Source organism: Ictalurus punctatus, chromosome 20, assembly GCF_001660625.3.
Source record: "Ictalurus punctatus breed USDA103 chromosome 20, Coco_2.0, whole genome shotgun sequence".
Taxonomy (NCBI): domain Eukaryota; kingdom Metazoa; phylum Chordata; class Actinopteri; order Siluriformes; family Ictaluridae; genus Ictalurus; species Ictalurus punctatus.
Window position 1 is genome coordinate 22,897,727 of NC_030435.2, and position 21,535 is coordinate 22,919,261.

Sequence of the window (21,535 nt, forward strand, 5' to 3'; positions counted from 1 at the left end):
TACATGGTGTCACTAACCAACTCGGAGTTGAGCGCCTTCACAGAAGGAGTCTCCAGTGCCGGCACTTTTTTCTTAAATAAAGTCTTTAACGATTCCGACGTCTTTAGGACAGATGTGTCTTTCCGATTAATAATGATTCTTAGCTAGCTTAGTAAGTTTATTGTGTCGCGATCGTGACCAAAACCGCGTAAAAAAAACAACAACGGCGTAAAACGTCTTCACGTTCCGATTCCTGGATGCAAAATCTCTGGAGGTTCAGTGACTAAAGTGAATATTACAGACGTCATTAAACTTTCACGACCTCTTAGTTCCGCACCCATGACCCGCTGACCAAACTGGGACACCAGCTCCGTGCCACGCTCCCATTTTCACACTTCCTGGAATTCCCAGAACGGAAATTTCACCTTCTGCCGAGGAACACGGAGGACGTGCGCTGATCGCCGGCTTTCCTTAATTAGGTGAAGCACAGAAATAATTTCTTGTGCAAGATGGCATCTTTCAGAGTGTGTGAGAATTACGCGTGAACACAACGCACACACACACACACACAGACGTGAACATATTCTCAACCCACGGCAGTGAGTTCACACATGCACGCTCTGCCCAGAGCTCGGGAGGTGCAAATACGAGAGCGTGAACCGTAATCCTGTAGAGAGAGAGCTGACTGAAATGATGGTTTAACCCCTAAGCCCTTAAACCCACTTTTCAGGCGCGAGAGTGATGCGAATGTCACTGCACACACACATTGCCACGGCCTGACACACAGCTCTGACAGCAGACCCAGAGGTGACAGTGTGATGAATGTGATCCAGAATGATTGTCGAGATGAACGTAAGTGACAGCCAGTGAGGGTGTGTATGTGTGTGTGTATGTGTGTGTGTGTGTGTGTGTGTGTGTGTGTGTGTGTGTGTTGGAAACGTCAAAATGTATAATGCGCAATGTTTAGGATGCCTGGGTAATATACTAGAAAGCTCATTTGGGTGTAAATGTGAACACGCCTGCCCGATGACACGTACGCCGCAGTGCTCTCGAACCCTGGATTCTGATTGGTCAGATTGTGTTGATTATCCCAGGGTTAATACGAATGCTCTCGTTGTAATATGTTTTTGTTTCTATAGTAACAGCTCAATCGCAGGGACTTGTACGGCGGACGCGCCACGTAAACGGATGAACGTTTAACATTTACGGGATGAGTCTAGAGCGTCTATCCCTCTCTCTCTCTCTCTCTCTCTCTCTCTCTCTCTACCTCTCTCCCTCCCTCTCTCCCTCCCTCTCTCTCCATCCCTCTCTCTTTGTCCCTCTCTCTCTCTCTCTCTCTCTATCCCTCCCTCTCTCTCTCTCCCTCTCTCCCTCCCTCCCTCTCTCCCTCCCTCCCTCTTTCTCTGTCCCTCTTTCTCTGTCCCTCTATCCCTCCCTCTCTCTCTCTCTCCCTCTCTCCCTCCCTCTCTCTCTGTCCTTCCCTCTCTCTCTCTCTCCCTCTCTCCCTCTTTCTCTGTCCCTCTTTCTCTGTCCCTCTATCCCTCCCTCTCTCTCTCTCTCTCTCCCTCTCTCCCTCCCTCTCTCTCTGTCCTTCCCTCTCTCTCTCTGTCCCTCTCTCTCTCTCTGTCCCTCTCTCTCTCTCTCTCTGTCCCTCTTTCTCTCTGTCCCTCCCTCTCTCTCTCTCTGTCCCCCCCTCTCTCTCTGTCCCTCTCTCTGTCCCTCTCTCTCTCTCTGTCCCTCCCTCTCTTCTCTCTCTCTCTCTCTCCCTCTCTCTCTCTCTCTCCCTCTCTCCCGGGGCATCTTCATGGACAGAGGAGTTAACATTTTGCCTGAGCTGTTGTTTTTCTTTGTCTTATTAACTTCAAGAGAACGTAAGGGAGCGAACATTGAGTGAAGAAGCGTGTAGTGATCTGGAAGTAGGCGTGGTACATATCTGATCTGACCGATGAAGACTACGTAGGTGATCAAATGTCTTGTTTGTGGACACCTGACCATCACTTCTGTAAAACTATTGCCATAAAGTTTGAAGCACAGAGTTGTATAGAACATCTTTGTATGCTGTAGGGTTATAACTTCCCTTCACTGGAACTAAGAGGCCCAAACCTCATTCCAGCATCCCTGTGCACAAAGCGAGCTCTATGAAGACGTGGTGTGTGAAAGATGGAAGAAGGTAGAAGAACTCGAGTGTCCTGCACAGAGCCCTGACCTCAACCCTACTGAACACCTTTGGGATGAACTGGAACTGGAGCCTCATCAACATACCGATATCGGCGCCTGACCTCAACCTCACCAACGCTCTTGTAGCTGATCGAACACAAATCCCCACAGCCACGCCCCAAAATCTAGTGGAAAGCCTTCCCAGAAGAGAGAGTGGAGCGCATTATAACAGCAAAGGAAGGACTAAATCTGGAACGAGATGTGATGGTCAGGGGTTCATATACTTCTGGCCGTATTGTGTATGACTTTTTGTATGATTATTTGGGACTTTGCGCCATCTGCTGTCACTTCATGAAAACACACGCGGTGGTACCGTAAAACGTATTTAAAAGTGGGTCAATACAAGGTGTTCATAATAATAATATCTAAACCTTTTGTAGCGCAAGGTTGCACTCTGGGAAAAGTGTTAAGGACAAATGTCAAAAGACACATTTAGTTCACAATGAGTTAGTGAGTTAGTTTGGGCGGGGGGGGCGCCCCGAGAGCAATTACAAATTCGTATAATTATAAATAAAAAAAACTTTGAATAAACATTATAAATAAATTTTACACACATAATTAAAATAAAAGGTACTTGTTCCCGCCCGGTTTCGAACCGAGGACCTTTCGCGTGTTAGGCGAACGTGATAACCACTACACTACGGGAACTGAGCTGTTTTAATTGGTCTATGTTTACGTTTACAAGACTAGGGTTCAATTCCCCGCAGATTATAATATACTCAGAAAAGAGTTATTATAATATATCCAGAAAAGAGAAAAATCCTACCCGTGTTGTGTGCTGTGTGTACAGTCGTGTCCATAAATATTTGGACAATGACACATTTTTTTTTGTAATTATGACTCTATACACCACCACGATGGATGAGGCGGAGGAAATGGCATTTAAAGACAAAGAAAAGATGTGTGAAAGTGCATATACTCAATGAACAATGATTATATAATTATAATATAATATTATATAATAATATAATAATATATAATAGAATATTATATAATATACTCATATACTCATTTTGAAGTCTTTGTACTCAGTCCTCGTTAGTATAGTGGACAGTATCTCCGCCTGTCACGCGGAAGACCGGGGTTCGATTCCCCGACGGGGAGTAAAAAACTCTTTTTCCACCCTCCGTCTGTGAACACACAACAAAACTTTAGTGAAAAATGAGTATGGTGTTACAATTATTTAAGATCCTAACTCTACAGCTGCTCTTCAGGTGCTTGGCTAAATGCTTTACATACTGTGCAATGTTGGGTAGAGAATGCTGTCTATGTCTTTGCAGGAGCTGGGAACCATGGCAGTGTATTCATGGTTCACAACCTTGAGAATGTACTTCTTACCGTGGTGCTTATTTAGCAGACTGCAAAACTGATAGGACGGCAAAGCATCTCAAGGGAGGAAACTGTTTTTTGGGTATTTGCTGATGTCCATGGGCTCCAGATTTCAGGCAGCCATTGACAGAAAAGAATTTGCATTCCAATATTAAAAATAAACCTAAAATGTATAATTATGTTAATTCGTCCCATTACTTTTGAGCTTGTGAAAATGGAGAGACTCCATTCCATTCCTGGACTTGAAAGAGCTCGTCCAGTAGATGGCAGTGTTGCTTTGGAGCGTCTGATAGAAGTACGCGCACATGGTAGAAACATGGTGAAGTAGCGAATTTGTCTGCTTTGTGAAGAAACAAAGTACTGACACTTTGAACTGACTACCTGAATAGAATTAAAAATCTGTTTTGTCCTCAAGAGGGGTTTTACTGGTGAGCTGAGCCCTGAAAGCAGAGAATCCTGGGTAATGGGAGAACCTTGAAAGAAAGATGGGGGGGGGGGCATAAATACAAACCAAAGATATGTCAAAGTGCATTTTGATATTAAAACGCATAAAAAAATGGAAACTTGCAATTCATAAGTTCACTTTGAAGCTTTGGCCCTCACTCCTCGTTAGTATAGTGAAAAAAGATAAGAATAAAGAATAAAGATGAAGCGGAGGAAATGGCACTTAAAGATAAACAAAAGGTGTGAAAATGCATATACTCAATGAACAATACTCAATACGAAAGCTTGAAATTCATAAATTCACCTTGAAGTAACCCCATCAGTTCCTCGTTAGTATAGTGGACAGTATCTCCGCCTGTCACGCGGAAGACCGGGGTTCGATTCCCCGACGGGGAGACAAGTTTCTTTTTCCACCCTCCGTCAGTGAACATAGCGTAGAGAATGCTGTGTGTGTCTTTGCAGGAGCTGAGAACCATGGCAGTGTATTCATGGTTCACAACCTTGAGAATGTACTTCTTACCGTGGTGCTTATTTAGCAGACTGTCGATGGCGTTCTTCATGGTCCACCAGTCTTCTCAGGTCCAGTACGGCCGCTCCCCAGTGAGGACAGCAGAGGCAGAGGTGGCATGGATGTGGTTTCTATAGCAAACACATCACAGAGAGTAAAATAAGTGATTAGATCCTGAATGCAAAAAAAAAATGACAGTGTTCTGTTTATTACTTTTTTGTATGTGAAACATTTACCTGTGTCTGCTGTAGACTCAGTAGAGACACCTGATGGTGCAGAGAACAGCAATAGACTGCAGAGCGCATGTGGTTTCTATATCTAACAGAGGAAAGACTAACAATAGTGATTACAAGCTTAATTTAAATAAAGAAATACATACATAACAGTGGCCTTTGCAATAATTTTGATATCAAATGTTTACCTATGATTGCCAAAAGCTGGATGGAGACTGGATGGTGCGGACAGGAGGGACGGCATGTGTGTGGGTTCTATAACATACTCAGAAAAGAGTAACTTTAGTGAATAGTGTATCAGAAAAATCCTACCAGTGTTGTGTGCTGTGTGTCTGATAATTACGATGCATGTTCCAGTTAGCCTGAAGGAAATGGAGCCTGATGGAAATGGAGCCTGATGGAAATGGTATCCAAACAGGAACTTTAGGCTCCTCAACCTAGACATGGTTCAGCTTCAGGATTCCACCAAGCCTGTACAAAATCCCACCTTCTAGGTCAGGATCACTGAGGCAGCCACTCAGGATGTGCACACATTAAATTCGCCATGCCTTAAGCGTAACGACGTTAAAGAGAGGAACACACTACCTTTACATGGACAGCAATAATCGAATTATTGACCTTATTCTGAATAAGACAGTATTCTGATTAAGGTGTTTACATGAGTCGCTTTTAGAATATTCCTTCCATGTTCCCGTTTTACATGTTATAGAACATAGATCGATTAACAGCACACGTCATTACGTCCCCACGCCACACCGTCCGAAGTTCCCTCCAGAATTTCACGTATCACCATACAGTTTTGGCTGTTTCATTTTTAATTTTATGAACGCTTCAAGTGCAGTTAATTATTTGTCATTTGAGTGAAAACTCCCACACGACGTTAATAGTGTGATTAAGGTGTGTACGTGTCTGTAATACACATCGATAATGCGACTAAAACTGGAATACTCCAGACGTCTTAATTCGATTTGTGTTTACTTCGAGTATGACTTTAGTCGGATTAAGGTCATCAATAATCGCTGTTATTATATATTATATAATAATATTATGATTATATATATATATATATATATATATATATATATATATATATATATATATATATATATATATATATATATATATATATATATAACCATAATATTATTAATTATGATATTAGTAGTAGTTTCGAGTATTTAATTGTGTAAATTGTTTATAGATGAGCAGTGGCACATAGGTGTAGAGCCCTGGCTAGCCAATAGAAAGTGAGGAAAATCCTGGAGGTGGGTTGGATGAACCTAACGTAAACACATCGGTCGAACCCCAGCTTGGCTAAAAAGTTTTCGTTTTTTTGTTTTTAATGTCGAATCCATAAAAATATGATAAACATGTTAAAACAATATGCTGTACAAAAATAATAGCCATTTCCTAAGAGATTTCTTTGTTTAAGCTGAGCAAAATGTAAAAAGGGTCATTAATAAACCATTACTGATGCGCACATTGTCATTAGTGGTTTCTATTTCAGACATTTAGATATTTATATTTAAAATGAAAACACCACACAACATTTTGATGTTTGGCTCATGTTTTAGTATATTTTTATTGTATTGTCTGTTACATAATGGATGGATGGATGGATGAAGGAATTCATTGTGTATGGGCCCATGCAGTGATAAAATACACAACAATATTTATATATGATTTAATAGTTTATTTTGATAAATATCAAAAATCTAAAAGGTGTACCTCATACCCGACACCTAGATGAACACTTTCCAGGTGGTTGTGTAACTGTACATCTTTCCCTTCGAATGCTAGTGAAGTTAGAAACGTGTATAACAATGTCGTATGTAACTTTAGAGACGGTCCCTTAATTTCCACATATCTGCGAATATCGAACGTCCAACCGACTTTATTCCAGTTGCAGACTGTGTTATAGTAAGTTATTGAAAATGTATTGCAAATAAGGACTAAAAGTTTTAAAACTTTTACAAATACAAGCTAGCAAGATAAAAACATATTTACAAATACACAGGACGAATATACATATATATATATTTATTTTTAAATACAAAGTTGGCTGTACACAGTTCCACAACGGTAAAGAGATCAGGCGAACGTGATAACCACTACAATTCAGGAATGAGCTGTTTTAAACGGTCTCCGTTTATCTGTTTGAACAAGTTACACAATTATAAACCACTCGAAAGTACTACTAATGTTGTAATTGCGAATACAAGCTTCATGGGCTAGCATATCCTGACTAGCCAGCTAAGCTACAGCCCTTATACTGGAAGGCACACAAGATGGCGGCCGGGATTCTGCGAACTATGTAGGTGCCCTAACTAGAACGCACGCGCGCGGATTGGAACGCGGCCCCCAGCAGGTTGCATGCATGTACTGCACTGGATGGATGGATGGAGGGTGCAGTTAAATCTGTCCTCACGCCTCTTACAGGATCGACACGAATTATTCAGTTCGTTAAAATATCCCGAGCAACCCGTTGATCCAGTTTGTAAAATAATCCGGATAAGTGAAGCTTCAGTCATGTAAAACCGAAAGCAAAGAGACCCACAACAGCACCCTGGATAGCAGGTAATTAGCTACCCAGCTAACCTCACATTTAACAGTAAGGTTACGCTCATTAAAATCATTAATATATTATGACTTGATGATATCTAGGAGTCAAAAAAAATATATATATTTAGCTTGTAATTTTAAACGTTTGAAATAATTAGCCAGATTGCTAACGAGGGCTAACAGGTTGAAAGCTGGCTATAAAAACAAGCCAAAAATCAGCAAAATTATTTTCGTCATTTTTTATTGCTTTGTTGTTCGATTAAACATCATATTTGGTCTTATATTCTTCAAATAATTAGCTAAATGTAATGTACATAATTATTTATTTTATTATTTAGGCTATATTTACATTTTTAAAAATTGAATATTTTATTAATTATTTATCTGTAATTGACTGTCATTTACAGTCAATATTAGTGTTATTAAACCTCGTAGTTTTCCGTAAAGAGGCATTCATTCATGGAAGGAGTCTCCAGTGTCAGCGCTTGGTAACGCTCAGAAGTGAAGCGGTCAATACAATTTTTCTCGACATCTTCAGGACGGAGGAGATCGTCTCATTAACTCGGGGAAAAAAGAGCGTGTTTATAGGTGCTATAACGACGGGGAGAACCGTTTCACGGACTTTACGTTGAACGTAACTCTAAACGGATAAATAATACAGCGGCAGGCAAATCGCTGTTATTAAAGAGGATTGAAAGCGTGACGGAACGCCGCTTCATCACACCAAAACATCGTTGATGGTTTTCCTAATACGGGACGTTCTGGAGTGTTTTATCGCTTTCTTAATGTCTGTACGGAAAAATAATAATTTACTTTACACTAAAAATGTTGGTTTGTCATATTTTTTTTATTTTTTTTTATTTTTTTTTTTTTAATGAAAAAATGGTTAGTAAACATGCCGGGCGCTTCAGACGTGTCTTCCAGCTTTTGTGTTATTTTCTACAAAGTGATCTCGTACGCAGCCGTTCAGGAAATGAGCCAGATCGACTTCGCCGTCACGGCCGACGCAAGCCGCATGCAGTACGAGCTTGACTACACCGAGGGCATCAGCCAGCAGATGAGGATCCCCGACAGGCTGAAAGTCGGACCGGGCTCGCCTCCACAGTTCCCCGAGGAATCCCACAGCGCCATGATGCAGGTTCCGGAGAGGATCGTAGTGGCAGGTATTCCACGTTAACGTCACCGATTCCCGTATCTCTGCATAAATCGAATCAGAAAAAAAAAAAAACGGTGGTGAAATGTGTAAGAATCGTATTCCGGTCGAGTCGTCGTGACATCACGCTGCTCTCGAATCAGGCCGGATCAGATCGAGCGAATTGGATACGCGGTTGTTCCGAGGTACCAGCGTTGCTCACGTGCTTCACATTGATGTATAATTTTTAATTCACAGGTCAAATGAAAAGTCGTTTTCTTAGTGTTAGTGTTTTGTATATCGAGGGGACAACAATCATATATACATACTGTATAGGCTAAAACGTCAGCACCTGTGCTTGATTCAGGGCTTAAACAAAATTATGGACGACGTTGAGATGTCAGCTGTGTGACTACGAAGCAACAGATGAACATCTCCTTCGCGAGACCTCTTATGTAACTAAATTCCACAGTCGCGTGTTTCTCTGTCTGTAGGTTCATGCATCTTGTTTTTTGCGGGGGTTTTTTTTTCCCACTTCGCTCCAGGGGATGAAGCCGATCTCCACTTCAGCAGGCCACGAGAGTTGGATCTGATCCAATCCATCCCAGTGGAGAGCGTGGAGCTGAAGGCTCCTCCGCACGTCCTCACGCTGCAAGACCAGCCTCTGGACTTCTTGGAGCCGGAGCAGCATCCGGAACCCTCTCAGCTGAAAGGAGAGGTGAGGAAGTGTATTAAATAAACCCCAGCGTCTTCAACATGGGACCTTCTTTCTCTCCTTCTTCTTCTTCTTCAGTTCGTGGTGGACGAATCAGAAGCGCGGACTAGTATGGCCTTTCGGGACGAGACTGGTTGAGGTAGAACGGATAGAGATCGGATGAGATATAACCAATAGAGACTGGATGAGGGAAAATCAATAGAGATTGGATGAAGTAGAATCTATAGAGATTGGATAAGGTAGAGCCAATAGAGACTGGATGAGGGAGAACCTACCGAGCTTGGATGAAATATTGAACCAATAGTGTTCGGAGTAGGGGGCAACTAGAGATTGGATTATATATCAGCGGTAGAGATTGGACAAACTAGAACCAATACACATTGGATGAGGTGGAACCAATAGAGACCGAACGAGAGAGAATCCAATAGAGATTGGATGATATATAACCGAGACAGGCTGGATGGGATTGATCCAATAGCGATCAGAGGATGAATAACCAATATAGATCGGATGAGCTAGAATCAAAAGTGTTCGGTTGAGCTACAACCGATAGAATTTGGATAAGCCGGAACCGATCGGCTGAGGGAGAACCTATAGAGATCGGCTGAAGTAGAACTAATGAAGATTGGCTGAGGTAGAACCAATATCGATAGGATGAGGAAGAACCTATAGAGATCGGATGAAGTAGAACCTATAAAGATCGGTTGAGATATAAACAATAGAGACTGGATGAGGTAGAACTGATAGAGATTGGATAAGCTAGCGCTGATAGGATGAGGGAGAACCTATAGAGTTTGGATGAAGTAGAATCTATAAAGATCGGATGGGGTGAAACCAATAGAGATTGGATGAGGCCACGGTGTCAAATCCGATTTAGTTTCAGCCAATGCCTGGAGTTTGCAGTCAGATTTGTGCATTAGAAATGATTCAGATGAGCAGTAATAAATAAATGAAGTACATTTTTTACAAATGTACCCTGTGTGTAAAGGCGTGCTGTTTGCATGAAACTATTCTCTAAGATTTTTATGTATAATGTCTCTCTCTCTCTCTCTCGCTCTCTCTCGCCATGAAGATTCGCTCCCACACAAGATCCCGGCGAGAACATCGGTCCGGCGAGTCTTCCGGAGCGCGTCACAACGGCCAGATTGTCAAATACGATGCGTAAGAACAAACACACTTGCAAACATACCGCACACACACACACATACTCTGTCCTCACGTTGAGTTGTGTGTGTGTGTGTGTGTGTGTTCAGCTAAGGTTAAGGTGCGTATGCAAGCATGCACGTTTTTTCTCGTTCTGGTGGAGTATATAATTTGTTGGAAAGTTCCGGATCGATCGCGTTCCATGAATCAGCACCGGCATCAAGTAAATGTCAAATAAAGCTCCAATGAGCGATCACATCACGGGGGGCCAAGCACCGAGTGATGTCATGGAGTTTGTAGGATAGATTGCTTTCTAAACAGTGTTTGGACGGGAAATGAAAAGACTCGAAAGAATGTACAGTTTAATACACACAAAAAAAATATCAGAAACCAAAAGACCTAAAAACGGGTCACAATACAAATACAAGTCGGTGTTGTTATGGAAATGTTGGTGAAGCTCTGAAGCCTTTGGAGTGTCATTACTACCCAAATTCTCACCACTCGGACGTTTAAACACGTGCGGGCTGTTCACTGTAACGTGCGTCAGTCCTGCTTTGTTCGCTTCGGCGTGTTTAGTGCTAACGTCTCATTCTTCCCCCCTGTGTGTGGCGGTCAGCGTGAGCCCGTCGCCCAGCGCTCCGGTCCGTGTTTGTCCCCCTCTCGTGTCCCCCGAGGACTGGCCAAGCGTGGGAACGGTGGGCGGAGTCCTCTCCTACATCCAGCTCACCACGCGCCGGGCCTACGAGCACGTCCTGGCCATGGTGGACGACTCGCACCGCAGGTGAGCTCTCGCGCGTCAACGGCGTGACGGTTTATCCCGACGCCGATCCGACACCCCGGGTGTAAAATCAGCGATTGTGAACGACAGCTCTCAAGTTCAACACTGTTAGATAATATCCAGCCGCCCGCTGAAGCAGCTTAACCTACGTCAGGGTGTCAATTCGGTCCTAAATCATATGCTGAGAGCGGTTGGAGCAGAACTTACCCAGAAACCATTGCGGAATTTTGTTCCCGGTTCCAACGTGAAAGCCTGAGCAAACTTTAAAAATGCTCCATGACGTTGATCAGAACTGTGTTTAGTTTGCTAGCTTGGTTAGCAAGTTTATGTTTCGTAGGCCGCGCTGGTTAAACACGTCTGCTAACGAATAGGTGAAAATATACACGTAGTAACTCGGGTCTGTAGCGAGGCTCGGGGAGTCGTGAAGTGATTCACGCACATGTTTCGGAAAGCTACGCAAATGATCAAAAAAAATAAATAAAAAAAACCCTGTTCTCCTCGTTTCTGTCTCAGGACTGCACTTGTGACTCTGGATGCCAGTTTGGAAGGTGCTCCTGAGGACCTGAAGTTAGCCGACGCCCCAGCACTAAGACGGCAGGTACGGAAACCGCTCTGTAAACACCAGAGTTACCCCTTACCCCACAGAGACACGGGTGGAGTCGAAGGTGGATTCGGGGGTGGGGTCGAGGATTGATGACGCTTTTTCCGACGGTATTTGAATCCGAAGGCGTCGTAGCAAAAACTACACCAGATTTGTCTTTCATTCAGTGTCTATACATTAGATCTTCGCCGTATCAGTACAGTAGAGGTCATCGTAGCTCCGGAGCGCCGAAAGAGAGATTTAATGAACGAAAGAAAGGACTGAATGCTGGAAAAAATAAAGACGTAAAGAAATTTTTTTGAAAAATTAAAAAAGTGAGGAAATAAAGAAATAATCTGCTTGGCTTTACATGGGAATAAGGAGGAAAGAAAAAAGTGAGTGCCGAAAGAAAGAAAGAAAGAAATGTGAATGTCAGAGGAAAAACAGAAAGAAAGTAAGTAGAAAAGAAAGGAAGAAAGAAAAAGATTGATTTACCTTAACATTAAAATAAGAAAGAATAAAGGAAGGAAGGAAAAATTGAATTCTGAAAGAAAGAAGTAAAGAATTGAGCGCTGAAAGGAAGAACGAATTGAGGGGAAACGACAAGAAGTAAAGAACTAGATAAAGTAGAAAAGAAAGGAAAAAAGAAAGAAATGATTGATTCAGCTTAACGTTAAAATAAGAAAGCAAGGGATCGTGTGTTTTGAAAGAATAGAATTGAGAAAGAATGAAACGAATAATTGAGGGCAGCAAGAACGAAAGGACGGAAGAAAGAATTGAGTTCAGAACGAGAAGTGCGACGAGAGAAAGAAAGGAAGAATTGAGTGCTACAAGAAAGAATGAATGACAAAGAATTGAGTGTTAAAGGAAATAAAGGAAGAGACTGTATTTAGTTTAGCCTGTATGAAGTTTACTGGTCTGTGGATCTGTATATATTTTTATATAAAATGTTCAGATGAATTGCTGTCCGTACTGAGCTGAGTAACGGCAGTGAAATGACTCTGACTCCGCCTCCTTTTTCTGCCCGAGATCTCTTACAGTGCTGATTGGTTTGAGCGTTAGCTCCACCTCCAGCACCGGCCTCTACACCGTGTCTGTATAAAAATGTCTCCTGTAACCACGTTCATCTGAAACGATCCGGTAATGTTGGATGTTTGTGTTCTGATTCAGATTGTGAAGCTGAACCGTAGACTCCAGGTGCTGGAGCATGAGAATAAAGAGCGAGCGAGGCGGGAGATGGTGGTGTACTCCCTCACCGTCGCTTTCTGGCTGGTGAACGCGTGGATGTGGGTACGCCGCTGAGCGCTGGAGCCATCGCCTCATCATCTCAGGCTGCATTCACTCAGACTCTCAGATCTCCGATTTTGTACATATCTACATCCGTTATCGCTCAGATATTCTTCCTAAAGTCTAAACTCGGGCCTGATGCCAAAATTAGCTATAAAAAAAAATGTAACTATTATTTCAGATAATATAGTTTGAGTCAAAAATAATAATAAAATCAGAGGGTGCCAATAGTTTCAAGTAAAAAGAACTATACTGATATGACCGTCAGTTTCTCAAACTTGTATATAAACTGTGTTCATGTACAATTAAAAAAAACTCTGTTCCTGTAGGCGATGACGTGTTCAATGTTCATGGCTACGACATTAAGTAAGCAGTAAATCGCTTCAGGACGTGTTTGTTTTTCTGTAACAATCAGCGTGTTTTATTCCTCTTGTACCGCAGCAATTTAACAATGATTACATTTACTCATTCATTCAATAAATAACGACACTCGTTTCTATCCATTTATAGTTACGTTTAATGTTGTGGAAAGTCCGTGAAGCAAGTTGCTTCCCGTTCGCACTTACATTACAGCAGCTGTAAACAGTCGCCCCCTCAGAAAGCTGGAAGTGTTTGAACTCTTTCAGCTTTAAGTCTGACTGTTACAAAGCACTGACACTGGAGACTCCTTCCGTAAATGTTAAACGAACGTCTCCTTACGGAAAAGTTCACTGTATGGACGATTACATGTGGGGTTTTTTTTGTTTTTTGTTTTTAATGCGTTTATGCCGAGCGTCTGCCGTACAAGTGCTGAAAAAAGAGAAAGAAAGACTTTTGTGCTGAAGGAAATGAATTCATTAGCTGAAAAAAAGGAAAGAATTTAGTGCTGAAAGAAAGAATTGAGTGATGAAAGAAAGAAAAATTGAGTACTAAAGGAAAGAAAGAGAAAAAGAATTTAGTGCTGGAAGATAGCAAGAATTGTGAGCAAAGGGAATGAAGGAAGCGGTTGAATGCTGAAAGACAGTAAGAATTGAGTGCTGAAGGAAGAAAGGAAAGAAAGAAATCCGTGTTGCAAGAATGAACGAATGCTGAAAGAAAGAAATGGAAACTTGAGTGCTCAGGGAAGAAAGAAAGAATTCAGTGCTGAGGAAAGACAAAGAAAGAATTTAAGTGTGGAATGAATGAATGAAGCACTGAGAGATAGCGAGAACTGAGCGCTAAAGGAAAGTGAAGAAAGAGTTTATTCAAAACGAGTAATGAAACAGGAGTGTGTAAATGTTTGTATCATAGAACAGACTTTGTTGTATAAACGTGTTAAGAGGAACGTGTGCTGGATGAAGCACACGACTATTTTGTGAATAATTGTAATCTGATGTTTTATTTAAATGTTTAAATGATGTTTTATCTGATGTTCATTTAAATAAACATTTGTGGATCATAAACTCCTCTGTCGCAAAGGCTTTCCTGGGTCGCAGCTTTACCTGTTGAAAAAAAAACCAATAGAAACCCTATTAGAATTTGTAATGGTTTTAATGGAAACTGTAATGGTCCCTGTGGGTCTCTCCTGGCAATTTGTTACCTTCTATTGGTGGCGTGTTATGTCTAGTGGATACCATAAAGGGCCAGTAATGGTAACAGATTTAATGGTTTGTAATGGTATTTGTAGTGGAAACCATTAGAATTTCTGTGATGGTTTCTATCATCGCCTCACACCTCCAGGGTTGGGGGTTCGATTCCCATCACAGCCGTGTGTGTGTGTGTGTGCACGGCGCTTGCATGTACCCCCAGTCCAAAGACAATTTTTGTTTGTTTGTTTGTTTGTTTTTCCATCCGGGTTACCTTCCATAAACGTTAAATAAACTCATTACCGAAAACTCCATCAGCGTCCTCCATTTTGTGTACCATGGAAACGAAAACGTATTAGAACGAGCACATTAGCATAAACGTAGGCTAATATAAACAGTCTAGACGATAAGAATGAAATATTAAACAGTAAATTATCCGACGTTAAATTATTCTATTGGTTAAAAAATAAATAAATAAAAATCGATGTTTAAAATATATATATATATATATATATATATATATATATATATATATATATATATATATATATATATATATATATATATATATATATATGTGAAGTCCTCTAGGGGTCGCTGCTGTGTGCACGTAAAAATATTCCCTCACTCACTTCCGGTTTTGACCCGACCCGGAAGTGAGTGCTGTGTATGAATCCGAGCGTAGACGTGGAACCAGATTTGTAGCAGTCGCTGCAGGACAGATGGTTGTTTATGTACTAATTTGAAGTTGGTTAAATATATTAATATAACATGCGATGGTAGAGTAAGTTATTGGGCGTTTGAAGGATTTTTTCGAGCTAGTTTAGAGGTTAGCAGTGTGTGAAGCTGTTAGGAGGAACTGTGTGCTCGGTGGAAGTTAAAGGGGAAAGCTAACGCAGGGACACTCCGGAGGAATCACTGCACGGTATATTAGGTGATCTTCAGGATTCTCGGCGATTAGATCCAGCACCCAGCTGCCGCCATGGCGCCCATGGGGATCCGGCTGTCCCCTCTTGGAGTGGCGGTGTTCTGCCTGCTCGGGCTCGGCTTCCTGTACCACCTCTACTCCGGGGCCCTGTCCAGCAGACTGTCCGTGTTCAAGCAGAGGAAGACGGTGGATCTGAGAGATCTCCTCGCCTTGTCCATGGAGGCTGCGGTGCAGGGAGGATGGGAGGTGAAGCGCATCCGCATGGAGGACACACTGGAGGAAAAATCCAAGGGCAAAACCAAAGAAGGAGCCTCGGAGAAGCTCACCAAGGGGGATTTAAACTCGCACAGAAAAATGTACTACCTGATCAAAAACACCTACCCTTACATCCAGGTGAGTCTCAGCAGCAATACTGATACCATAACACTTCGTAAACAACACAAAACTCTAAAAATGAGTTTGACCGTACCTTTCTTTAACGCCTATAAAGATCACTTTTTAAAATTATTATTATTATTATTAACTCAACAGCATCTGTTCGGTACCATTTTAATTTGTAATTATTAAAAACATTTTTTTTAAAAAATACATCGCCATACCGACGATATCTCAGAAAAGTGTATCGTGAAATCGTTTATCGCGATATCGTATCGATATATCGCCCAGCCGTACAAGCAACCCCATCATCATCGTCATAGATCATCTACATATAAACACTCGACCGGTTCCTCTACAGTAACAGCTCTTTCACACGGACTTGTACGTATAGCCTGCGCTCCACGTCACCTGATTTCACCTGAGCGTTTATGGAAGGAGTCTCCGGTGTCGGCGCTTCGAACCAGTCGGTACGCTTTTCTTTTTTTTTTAATCGTTTTTTGCGGCGGTTTTTAAATACATCTAGAAACCTAAAAAGTATGACGTGTTGCTGTGTAATTCATCAAAACGCATGCCGTTATAGGAAAATGATGATCTTTCGTGGTCGTAACAGTAACTCCACCTCATCACATCACATCACATCGCTGATTATTTTCCTATAAAAGCATGACACACCCTGCTTAATCACTTCTAACGCCACAGACACCTACGAGATCCGAGTATCGGATGTCAGATCCAGTCCTGGACGATACGATGATCGTTTATCACGATATCGATATTATGTCACTCGTTGGTTGACACGGTGATTATTTATTTGTTTGTTTGTTTATTCATTTACTTTTGATTAACCCGTATACCATGATGCGACGCGATACGATCTCGTCGGATGTCTTCAAGTATCGTGATACGAGTTCTCTTCGGCCACGTCGTCCTGTGTGGAACGAAACACCTCTGTCTTTAAATAACTCCCATCGTTCCTGTCATGGTTCGCGTACTTATATAAATATAATATAATATAATCATTTGGCAAGCTTGCAGGGAGTGGCTCGGATACTCGTGTCTGGGTTGAAGAACGCTTAAGAGTTTATATAAATACCGTGTGTATACGCCCATTTTTACAGAGGAATTTATCACGTCTACACGGACAGTCGAAATGGCGTCGTTTTGTTTATTCAGTAACTCGAGATGTAATTTAACAGCACAAAGCTCCCTGTGTGCGCGTCTGACCTGTATATTTATTCATACGTGACTGAATAGACTCGCAGCATAGAGACAGACGACACCAGATTCTGTATCTCTACATCGTGACACACATCTGATGGAGATCCAACGCAGCAGGTTCATGTTACAGACAAACCACAGGGCGTAAACAACCCCGTGACGAATTTAGTTACGGCTCGTCTCGACCGTTCCGAAGCGCCGACACCGGAGACTCCTTCCGCGAACGTACGTTAAACGTCTCCTGACAGGAAAGTTCATCGTATCAGTGACCTGTGATCTGGCGTACAGTCCGGGGACTATAGCAAATGAGCCGACGCCTTCTGACCAATCAGAGTCCGGTGGTGTTGATACGCTTCGCCGCTTTGTGTCAGGTGAATTCCGAGGAACACGAGAACTCGGACGGCGAGGCCACCGTGTGGACGCGGAACATCCCGGATGAGGTCCTGAGCAAGATCCCGGAGGGGAAAGTGGTACCTGCGGAGAGCGTGACGGTGTGGATCGACCCGCTCGACGCCACGCAGGAGTACACAGGTGTGTGTGTGTGTGTGTTATACCTGAATGCAAATTGTCCGCCACAAACCTGTAAGATTTCATGAATTTCAAACTTGCGACACAAACCATGCGGAATGTCTTGTTTAAGCCCCGCCCCCTTTGAATTCCTGGGTTGTAATAAGTCATTACTTGGTCTTAGTAGTCTTGTAAAAATCTTAAAAGTAGTACCTGGATGTGATCTGCTTGAAAGGACCGCTGTTGAACGTGATCAATTCTTTTTATTTATTTTTTATTACGTAAAGACCGAAGACGATTCTGTCCTTTTGAAATTCTTCGTCATTGTCCCTACAGAAAACCTGCGGAAGTACGTCACCACCATGGTGTGTGTGGCTGTGAACGGGGAACCTGTTGTAGGTGTTATCCACAAACCTTTCACCGGCTTCACAGGTGTGTGTGTGTGTGTGTGTGTGTGTTTAATCTACCTGAATAGTAAACTACTTCAGTCACACTTAAACCCTTGTTCCAACTTGTTCTTCTTGTTCCTAACTGCTTCCTGGTCTCCGTCAGCCTGGGCCATGGTGGGCGGAGGAGCGAACGTGGCACCTCGAGACTCCTACAACGCCAACGCCCCTAAGGTCATAGTGTCACGCTCTCACGCGGGCAAAGTGAAAGGCTTCATTCAACAGGCGTTCGGGAACAACACCGAGATCATACCAGCAGGGGGCGCAGGTGCTGCACATTTCCATTGTCCTTCAGTCTCTACAGAGGGAATTGACAGCGCCGGGTCGAAGGGAAGAGACGCTCAGATATCATATTAGAGAAACTAAACAAAAAAAAAAATTTTTTTTTTTTTTTTTAAGCGCGCGTACAATTCTGCGCAGTGGTTGTCATGGCGACCGTATTTTCTACACACTAACTACCCTTTCAGAGCTGTAGGATTCCGGGTCGTGATTGGTCAGAAGAGTACGTGTCGATTATTTAATTAATTAATTATCTATACCAGCAGCTCTGACAGTAGTGCAGGTTTATATTAATGCGTTCGTTTCTATAGTAACGACTCGTTCTGTAGTAACGAGTTAGACAGTTCAGGGATTTGAACTCGCAACATTTTGGTTCTAATTAAATAAATAACTCTCGCGCTCGCTCTCTCTCTCTCTCTCTCTCTCTCTCTCTCTCTCTCAGGATATAAGGTTCTCGCTCTGCTGGACGCCTCTGACGACGATTACGAGAAGGCAGACATGTACGTCCACGTGACCTTCATCAAGAAGTGGGACATCTGTGCGGGAAACGCCATTCTGAAAGCGTTGGGCGGTGACTTGACCACGCTGAAGGGAGAGGAGATCGATTACTCGGGCTCGGAGAAGAACCCGGGCGGCGTCCTCGCCACCGTCGGCATGGATCACGCCGCCGTGGTGAAAAAGCTCCCGGCCTGGGACGACGAGAACAAAAACTGACGAGGAACGGGACGGGTACTACAGACTGAGCGCTCTGGGACTGGAGACGGAACGCAGAACCGGTGTTCGACACGCAGACACGGGAGCTTCCGCGGGCTCCTCCGGGGGCGTGTCCGTGTGCGTGCTGAGCTTTTAACGGCGTTTAACTTCTCCCGGACTAACTTTGGACGACGCGCAGGGTTCTCGGTTTGGCGTCGTTCCTTATCTCCACACCGTTTGGCCACAAACTTCAGTTCCATGATCCTCGGTTACGATCCCGTCTGCGAGTGCTAGGAGGGATGCATCGATACCGCTTTTAAAGACGGGTACGAGTAAGCGTTGTGGGGTTTTTTTATTTTATTTGTTCGTTTGTTTTCTCGTCGATACCGATCCCGACGTGAGTAGCGTTAATCAATCGGGAGCATCGCGAATCATTTTCTTTAGCTCTGTTTATTCTGTCGAGCGAAGTGTCGCGCAGGTCTCAGTGCTCGCTTGACCGAACCGCTCTCGCATCCTTTGCCTTTGCGTGCAGCACACACGTTCACGTGGAATCGGATGTAGGTTGTTTTTTTTCCGAGTACGAGTTCACGAGCGTGCTACCGGAGTCGTATACGCGATACCGGTGTCGGGATCGATGCATCCCTGCGTACTGAAGAACAGGGTGTTATGCGTGTATAAATATTCCGTTAAAAAAAAAAACACACACACACATCATGGCACGATGAAATCCTCAGACCTCAAGACAGGAGGAGTTTTACGGAAGGTGTCTCCGGTGTCGGCGCTCGATCCTTCAGACCGCGCCTCGGCTGATCGACTACGTTTATTCGTCTCCCCACTACGCGCGAAAGAGAACCGCGTATTCGTCTTTCGCCAAGCTGTTCTTTTTAATCGTGTCGTTTGTAAGATATTCTAATTATTCGAACAGCTGATCTTTTCTTTTGAGAGCTTTGAGAAAAGGTTGTAATATTTTCAGGTGTGTATGAGTTTTTTTGTTTGTTTGTTTGTTTGTTGTTTTTTTTAAATAAACGGCGGACGGCCGAGCGGGCGATCCTGGTTTTACTGTAGTACTCACCGTGGTGTCTAGCGGTCACATGAGTGCCCCGCCCGTCGCCCGCTCTGAAGTGGCACGCATGAAACCGGAGCATAAATACGGCACGTGCTAATGAAGAGTTGTTTGCTGTTAAAACCCTGCATGCGCTCAGTTCTATATGACCGAGGCATGTCGTGTGATGTCATCACCGTACCTTTTAATTTAGTTTTCATTTTTGGGTTCTAATAAAGAGCGTTTTGTTGTTGTTGTTGTTGTTGTTGTTGTTGTTTTTGCTTGAAAGGAATTTTCCAAGATGGTGGCTTGCATTGTCGGAAGATGTGAACTACGTATCATGGGTATATTTGGAAGTAATGGAATAAAGTGCAGTACACTGTAACCCCCCCCACCCCCCACCCCCCCCACGCATCCTCCCCATCAGCAGCACCTTCCCCCCCAACATCGTGCTGAAATCTACCCTACTCCATGTGCACTAGATGTACAAGACTTGCGCACTAGATGGCGCACTAGTGTCAAATCAGTTTCCCGCCCTCCGGGCCTCGGCGCGTGAAAATATATTTCCGTGCACTACTGTAAGTCTCTAAGTCGTACTTTTTATCCGTTCACGGTTACGTCGTGGCGCGTCCCTGAGATAGGACGAAACCGCACGAAGCGTCAATCCTGACCACTCACAGCTTTGACCTCTGACCTCTTCCATAAACTTCTCCTTACCGAAAACCGTCACCGCTTCAACAATTCCGCGCGAGTCCCCGTGCGTGAGCTGTTGCTATAGAAACGATAGCGCATGAGATAACGACCGAGCGCGTTAATACGGACCTGCCGTTGCGGGAAATAAATAAATAAACGCCTTCCGTCCGGCGGCAGTCCGACAGCTCTGAACGTCCGTCCGCGACGTTCGCGTTTATTTAAAATAAAGTGTCCTGGGAACGAAAGGATTTAATAAATCCATAATAGCTTTAATCGGGAGCAGCGTTCACGGCGTTCGCCGGTCGAGACGCCTTTATTTTTGTCCCCCCAAAAAAAAAGGCTTTTAAAAAAAGAGGACGCGGAGAAGGAAAATTACAGTTACATAAAGGAGTATTGACGAGTTTCTGATCTGGGAATTAATCCCGACTCCCGATGTTCTGCGTTCGTGACGGAGCACGTTAGTAATCGTGCCGAAGCCGAAAATGAAGGATCTCGAGGATCTCATTTGCATTCATTCGGTCTCTGCAGGTGGTGCGGTGTGTCGCACTTTGCGCTCGGTAAGTTGCCACCTCTTATTAGCACCACGTTGACATCTCAGTGTAGTCGTTCAGTCGTGTTTACAGGGAACAGTCTGACTTTTAACAACGCTGGGTTGTTGTTGTTGTTGTTGTTGTTTTTTTTGGGGTACAAAACCTAGTTTTCAAAAACTTTCACCGGGTTAAACTGAAAACCTTAGAATGACCAGTTCATCAGGTCCACCTACTATATAGGTCACTTCGAAGGTGTACATGTACAGACAGCAGCCTTTTTGTCACTTTGCACAAAGTATTTGCCCCCACCCCCTTCTCTACATCCTCATCCTCCATCGACGGAAAGATCCTCGCTCCTGTGCGGGTCTGA

General features: G+C 43.3%; 2 protein-coding genes and 3 non-coding genes across 9 annotated transcripts; 4 read left to right on the forward strand and 1 right to left on the reverse strand.

Annotated features, from left to right (window-relative positions):
• Window positions 1–2,771: 2,771 nt before the first annotated feature.
• trnav-aac (transfer RNA valine (anticodon AAC)) lies at window positions 2,772–2,844 on the reverse strand. The gene has a single exon. It is a non-coding gene; the product is annotated as a tRNA-Val (tRNA).
• A 384-nt stretch (window positions 2,845–3,228) lies between these two features.
• trnad-guc (transfer RNA aspartic acid (anticodon GUC)) lies at window positions 3,229–3,300 on the forward strand. The gene has a single exon. It is a non-coding gene; the product is annotated as a tRNA-Asp (tRNA).
• Window positions 3,301–4,293: 993 nt separating this feature from the next.
• On the forward strand, window positions 4,294–4,365 carry trnad-guc (transfer RNA aspartic acid (anticodon GUC)). The gene has a single exon. It is a non-coding gene; the product is annotated as a tRNA-Asp (tRNA).
• Window positions 4,366–6,530: 2,165 nt separating this feature from the next.
• mffb (mitochondrial fission factor b) lies at window positions 6,531–14,765 on the forward strand. Of its 5 annotated transcripts, none has more exons than XM_017496057.3 (7): window positions 6,531–6,630; window positions 8,220–8,435; window positions 8,950–9,122; window positions 10,192–10,280; window positions 10,879–11,043; window positions 11,554–11,638; window positions 12,791–14,765. In XM_017496057.3, coding segments are annotated over exons 1-7 (861 nt in total). In that variant the 5' UTR covers window positions 6,531–6,629; the 3' UTR covers window positions 12,923–14,765. The 5 variants fall into 5 exon arrangements, with proteins under 5 accessions (XP_017351546.1, XP_017351547.1, XP_053529700.1 ...); XM_053673725.1 differs by having other exon boundaries at window positions 6,591–6,630; window positions 8,235–8,435; XM_053673724.1 differs by lacking the exon at window positions 6,531–6,630 and adding an exon at window positions 7,052–7,287 and having other exon boundaries at window positions 8,235–8,435.
• A 318-nt stretch (window positions 14,766–15,083) lies between these two features.
• On the forward strand, window positions 15,084–20,195 carry bpnt2 (3'(2'), 5'-bisphosphate nucleotidase 2). The gene is made up of 5 exons (XM_017496052.3): window positions 15,084–15,772; window positions 17,347–17,506; window positions 17,819–17,914; window positions 18,035–18,196; window positions 18,650–20,195. Exons 1-5 carry the CDS (start codon window positions 15,434–15,436, stop codon window positions 18,919–18,921), a joined length of 1,029 nt encoding a protein of 342 aa, XP_017351541.1. The 5' UTR covers window positions 15,084–15,433; the 3' UTR covers window positions 18,922–20,195.
• Window positions 20,196–21,535: the final 1,340 nt, after the last annotated feature.

Excerpts from the sequence above, each read along its gene's own strand:
- bpnt2 (XM_017496052.3), top strand. The coding sequence starts at position 15,434 with ATGGCGCCCATGGGGATCCGGCTGTCCCCTCTTGGAGTGGCGGTGTTC. Across the intron at positions 15,773-17,346 it reads ACACCTACCCTTACATCCAG|GTGAATTCCGAGGAACACGA; the intron begins GTGAGTCTCAGC and ends GCTTTGTGTCAG. Across the intron at positions 18,197-18,649 it reads CATACCAGCAGGGGGCGCAG|GATATAAGGTTCTCGCTCTG; the intron begins GTGCTGCACATT and ends TCTCTCTCTCAG.
- mffb (XM_017496057.3), top strand. Across the intron at positions 10,281-10,878 it reads CAGATTGTCAAATACGATGC|CGTGAGCCCGTCGCCCAGCG; the intron begins GTAAGAACAAAC and ends TGTGGCGGTCAG. Across the intron at positions 11,044-11,553 it reads GTGGACGACTCGCACCGCAG|GACTGCACTTGTGACTCTGG; the intron begins GTGAGCTCTCGC and ends TTTCTGTCTCAG.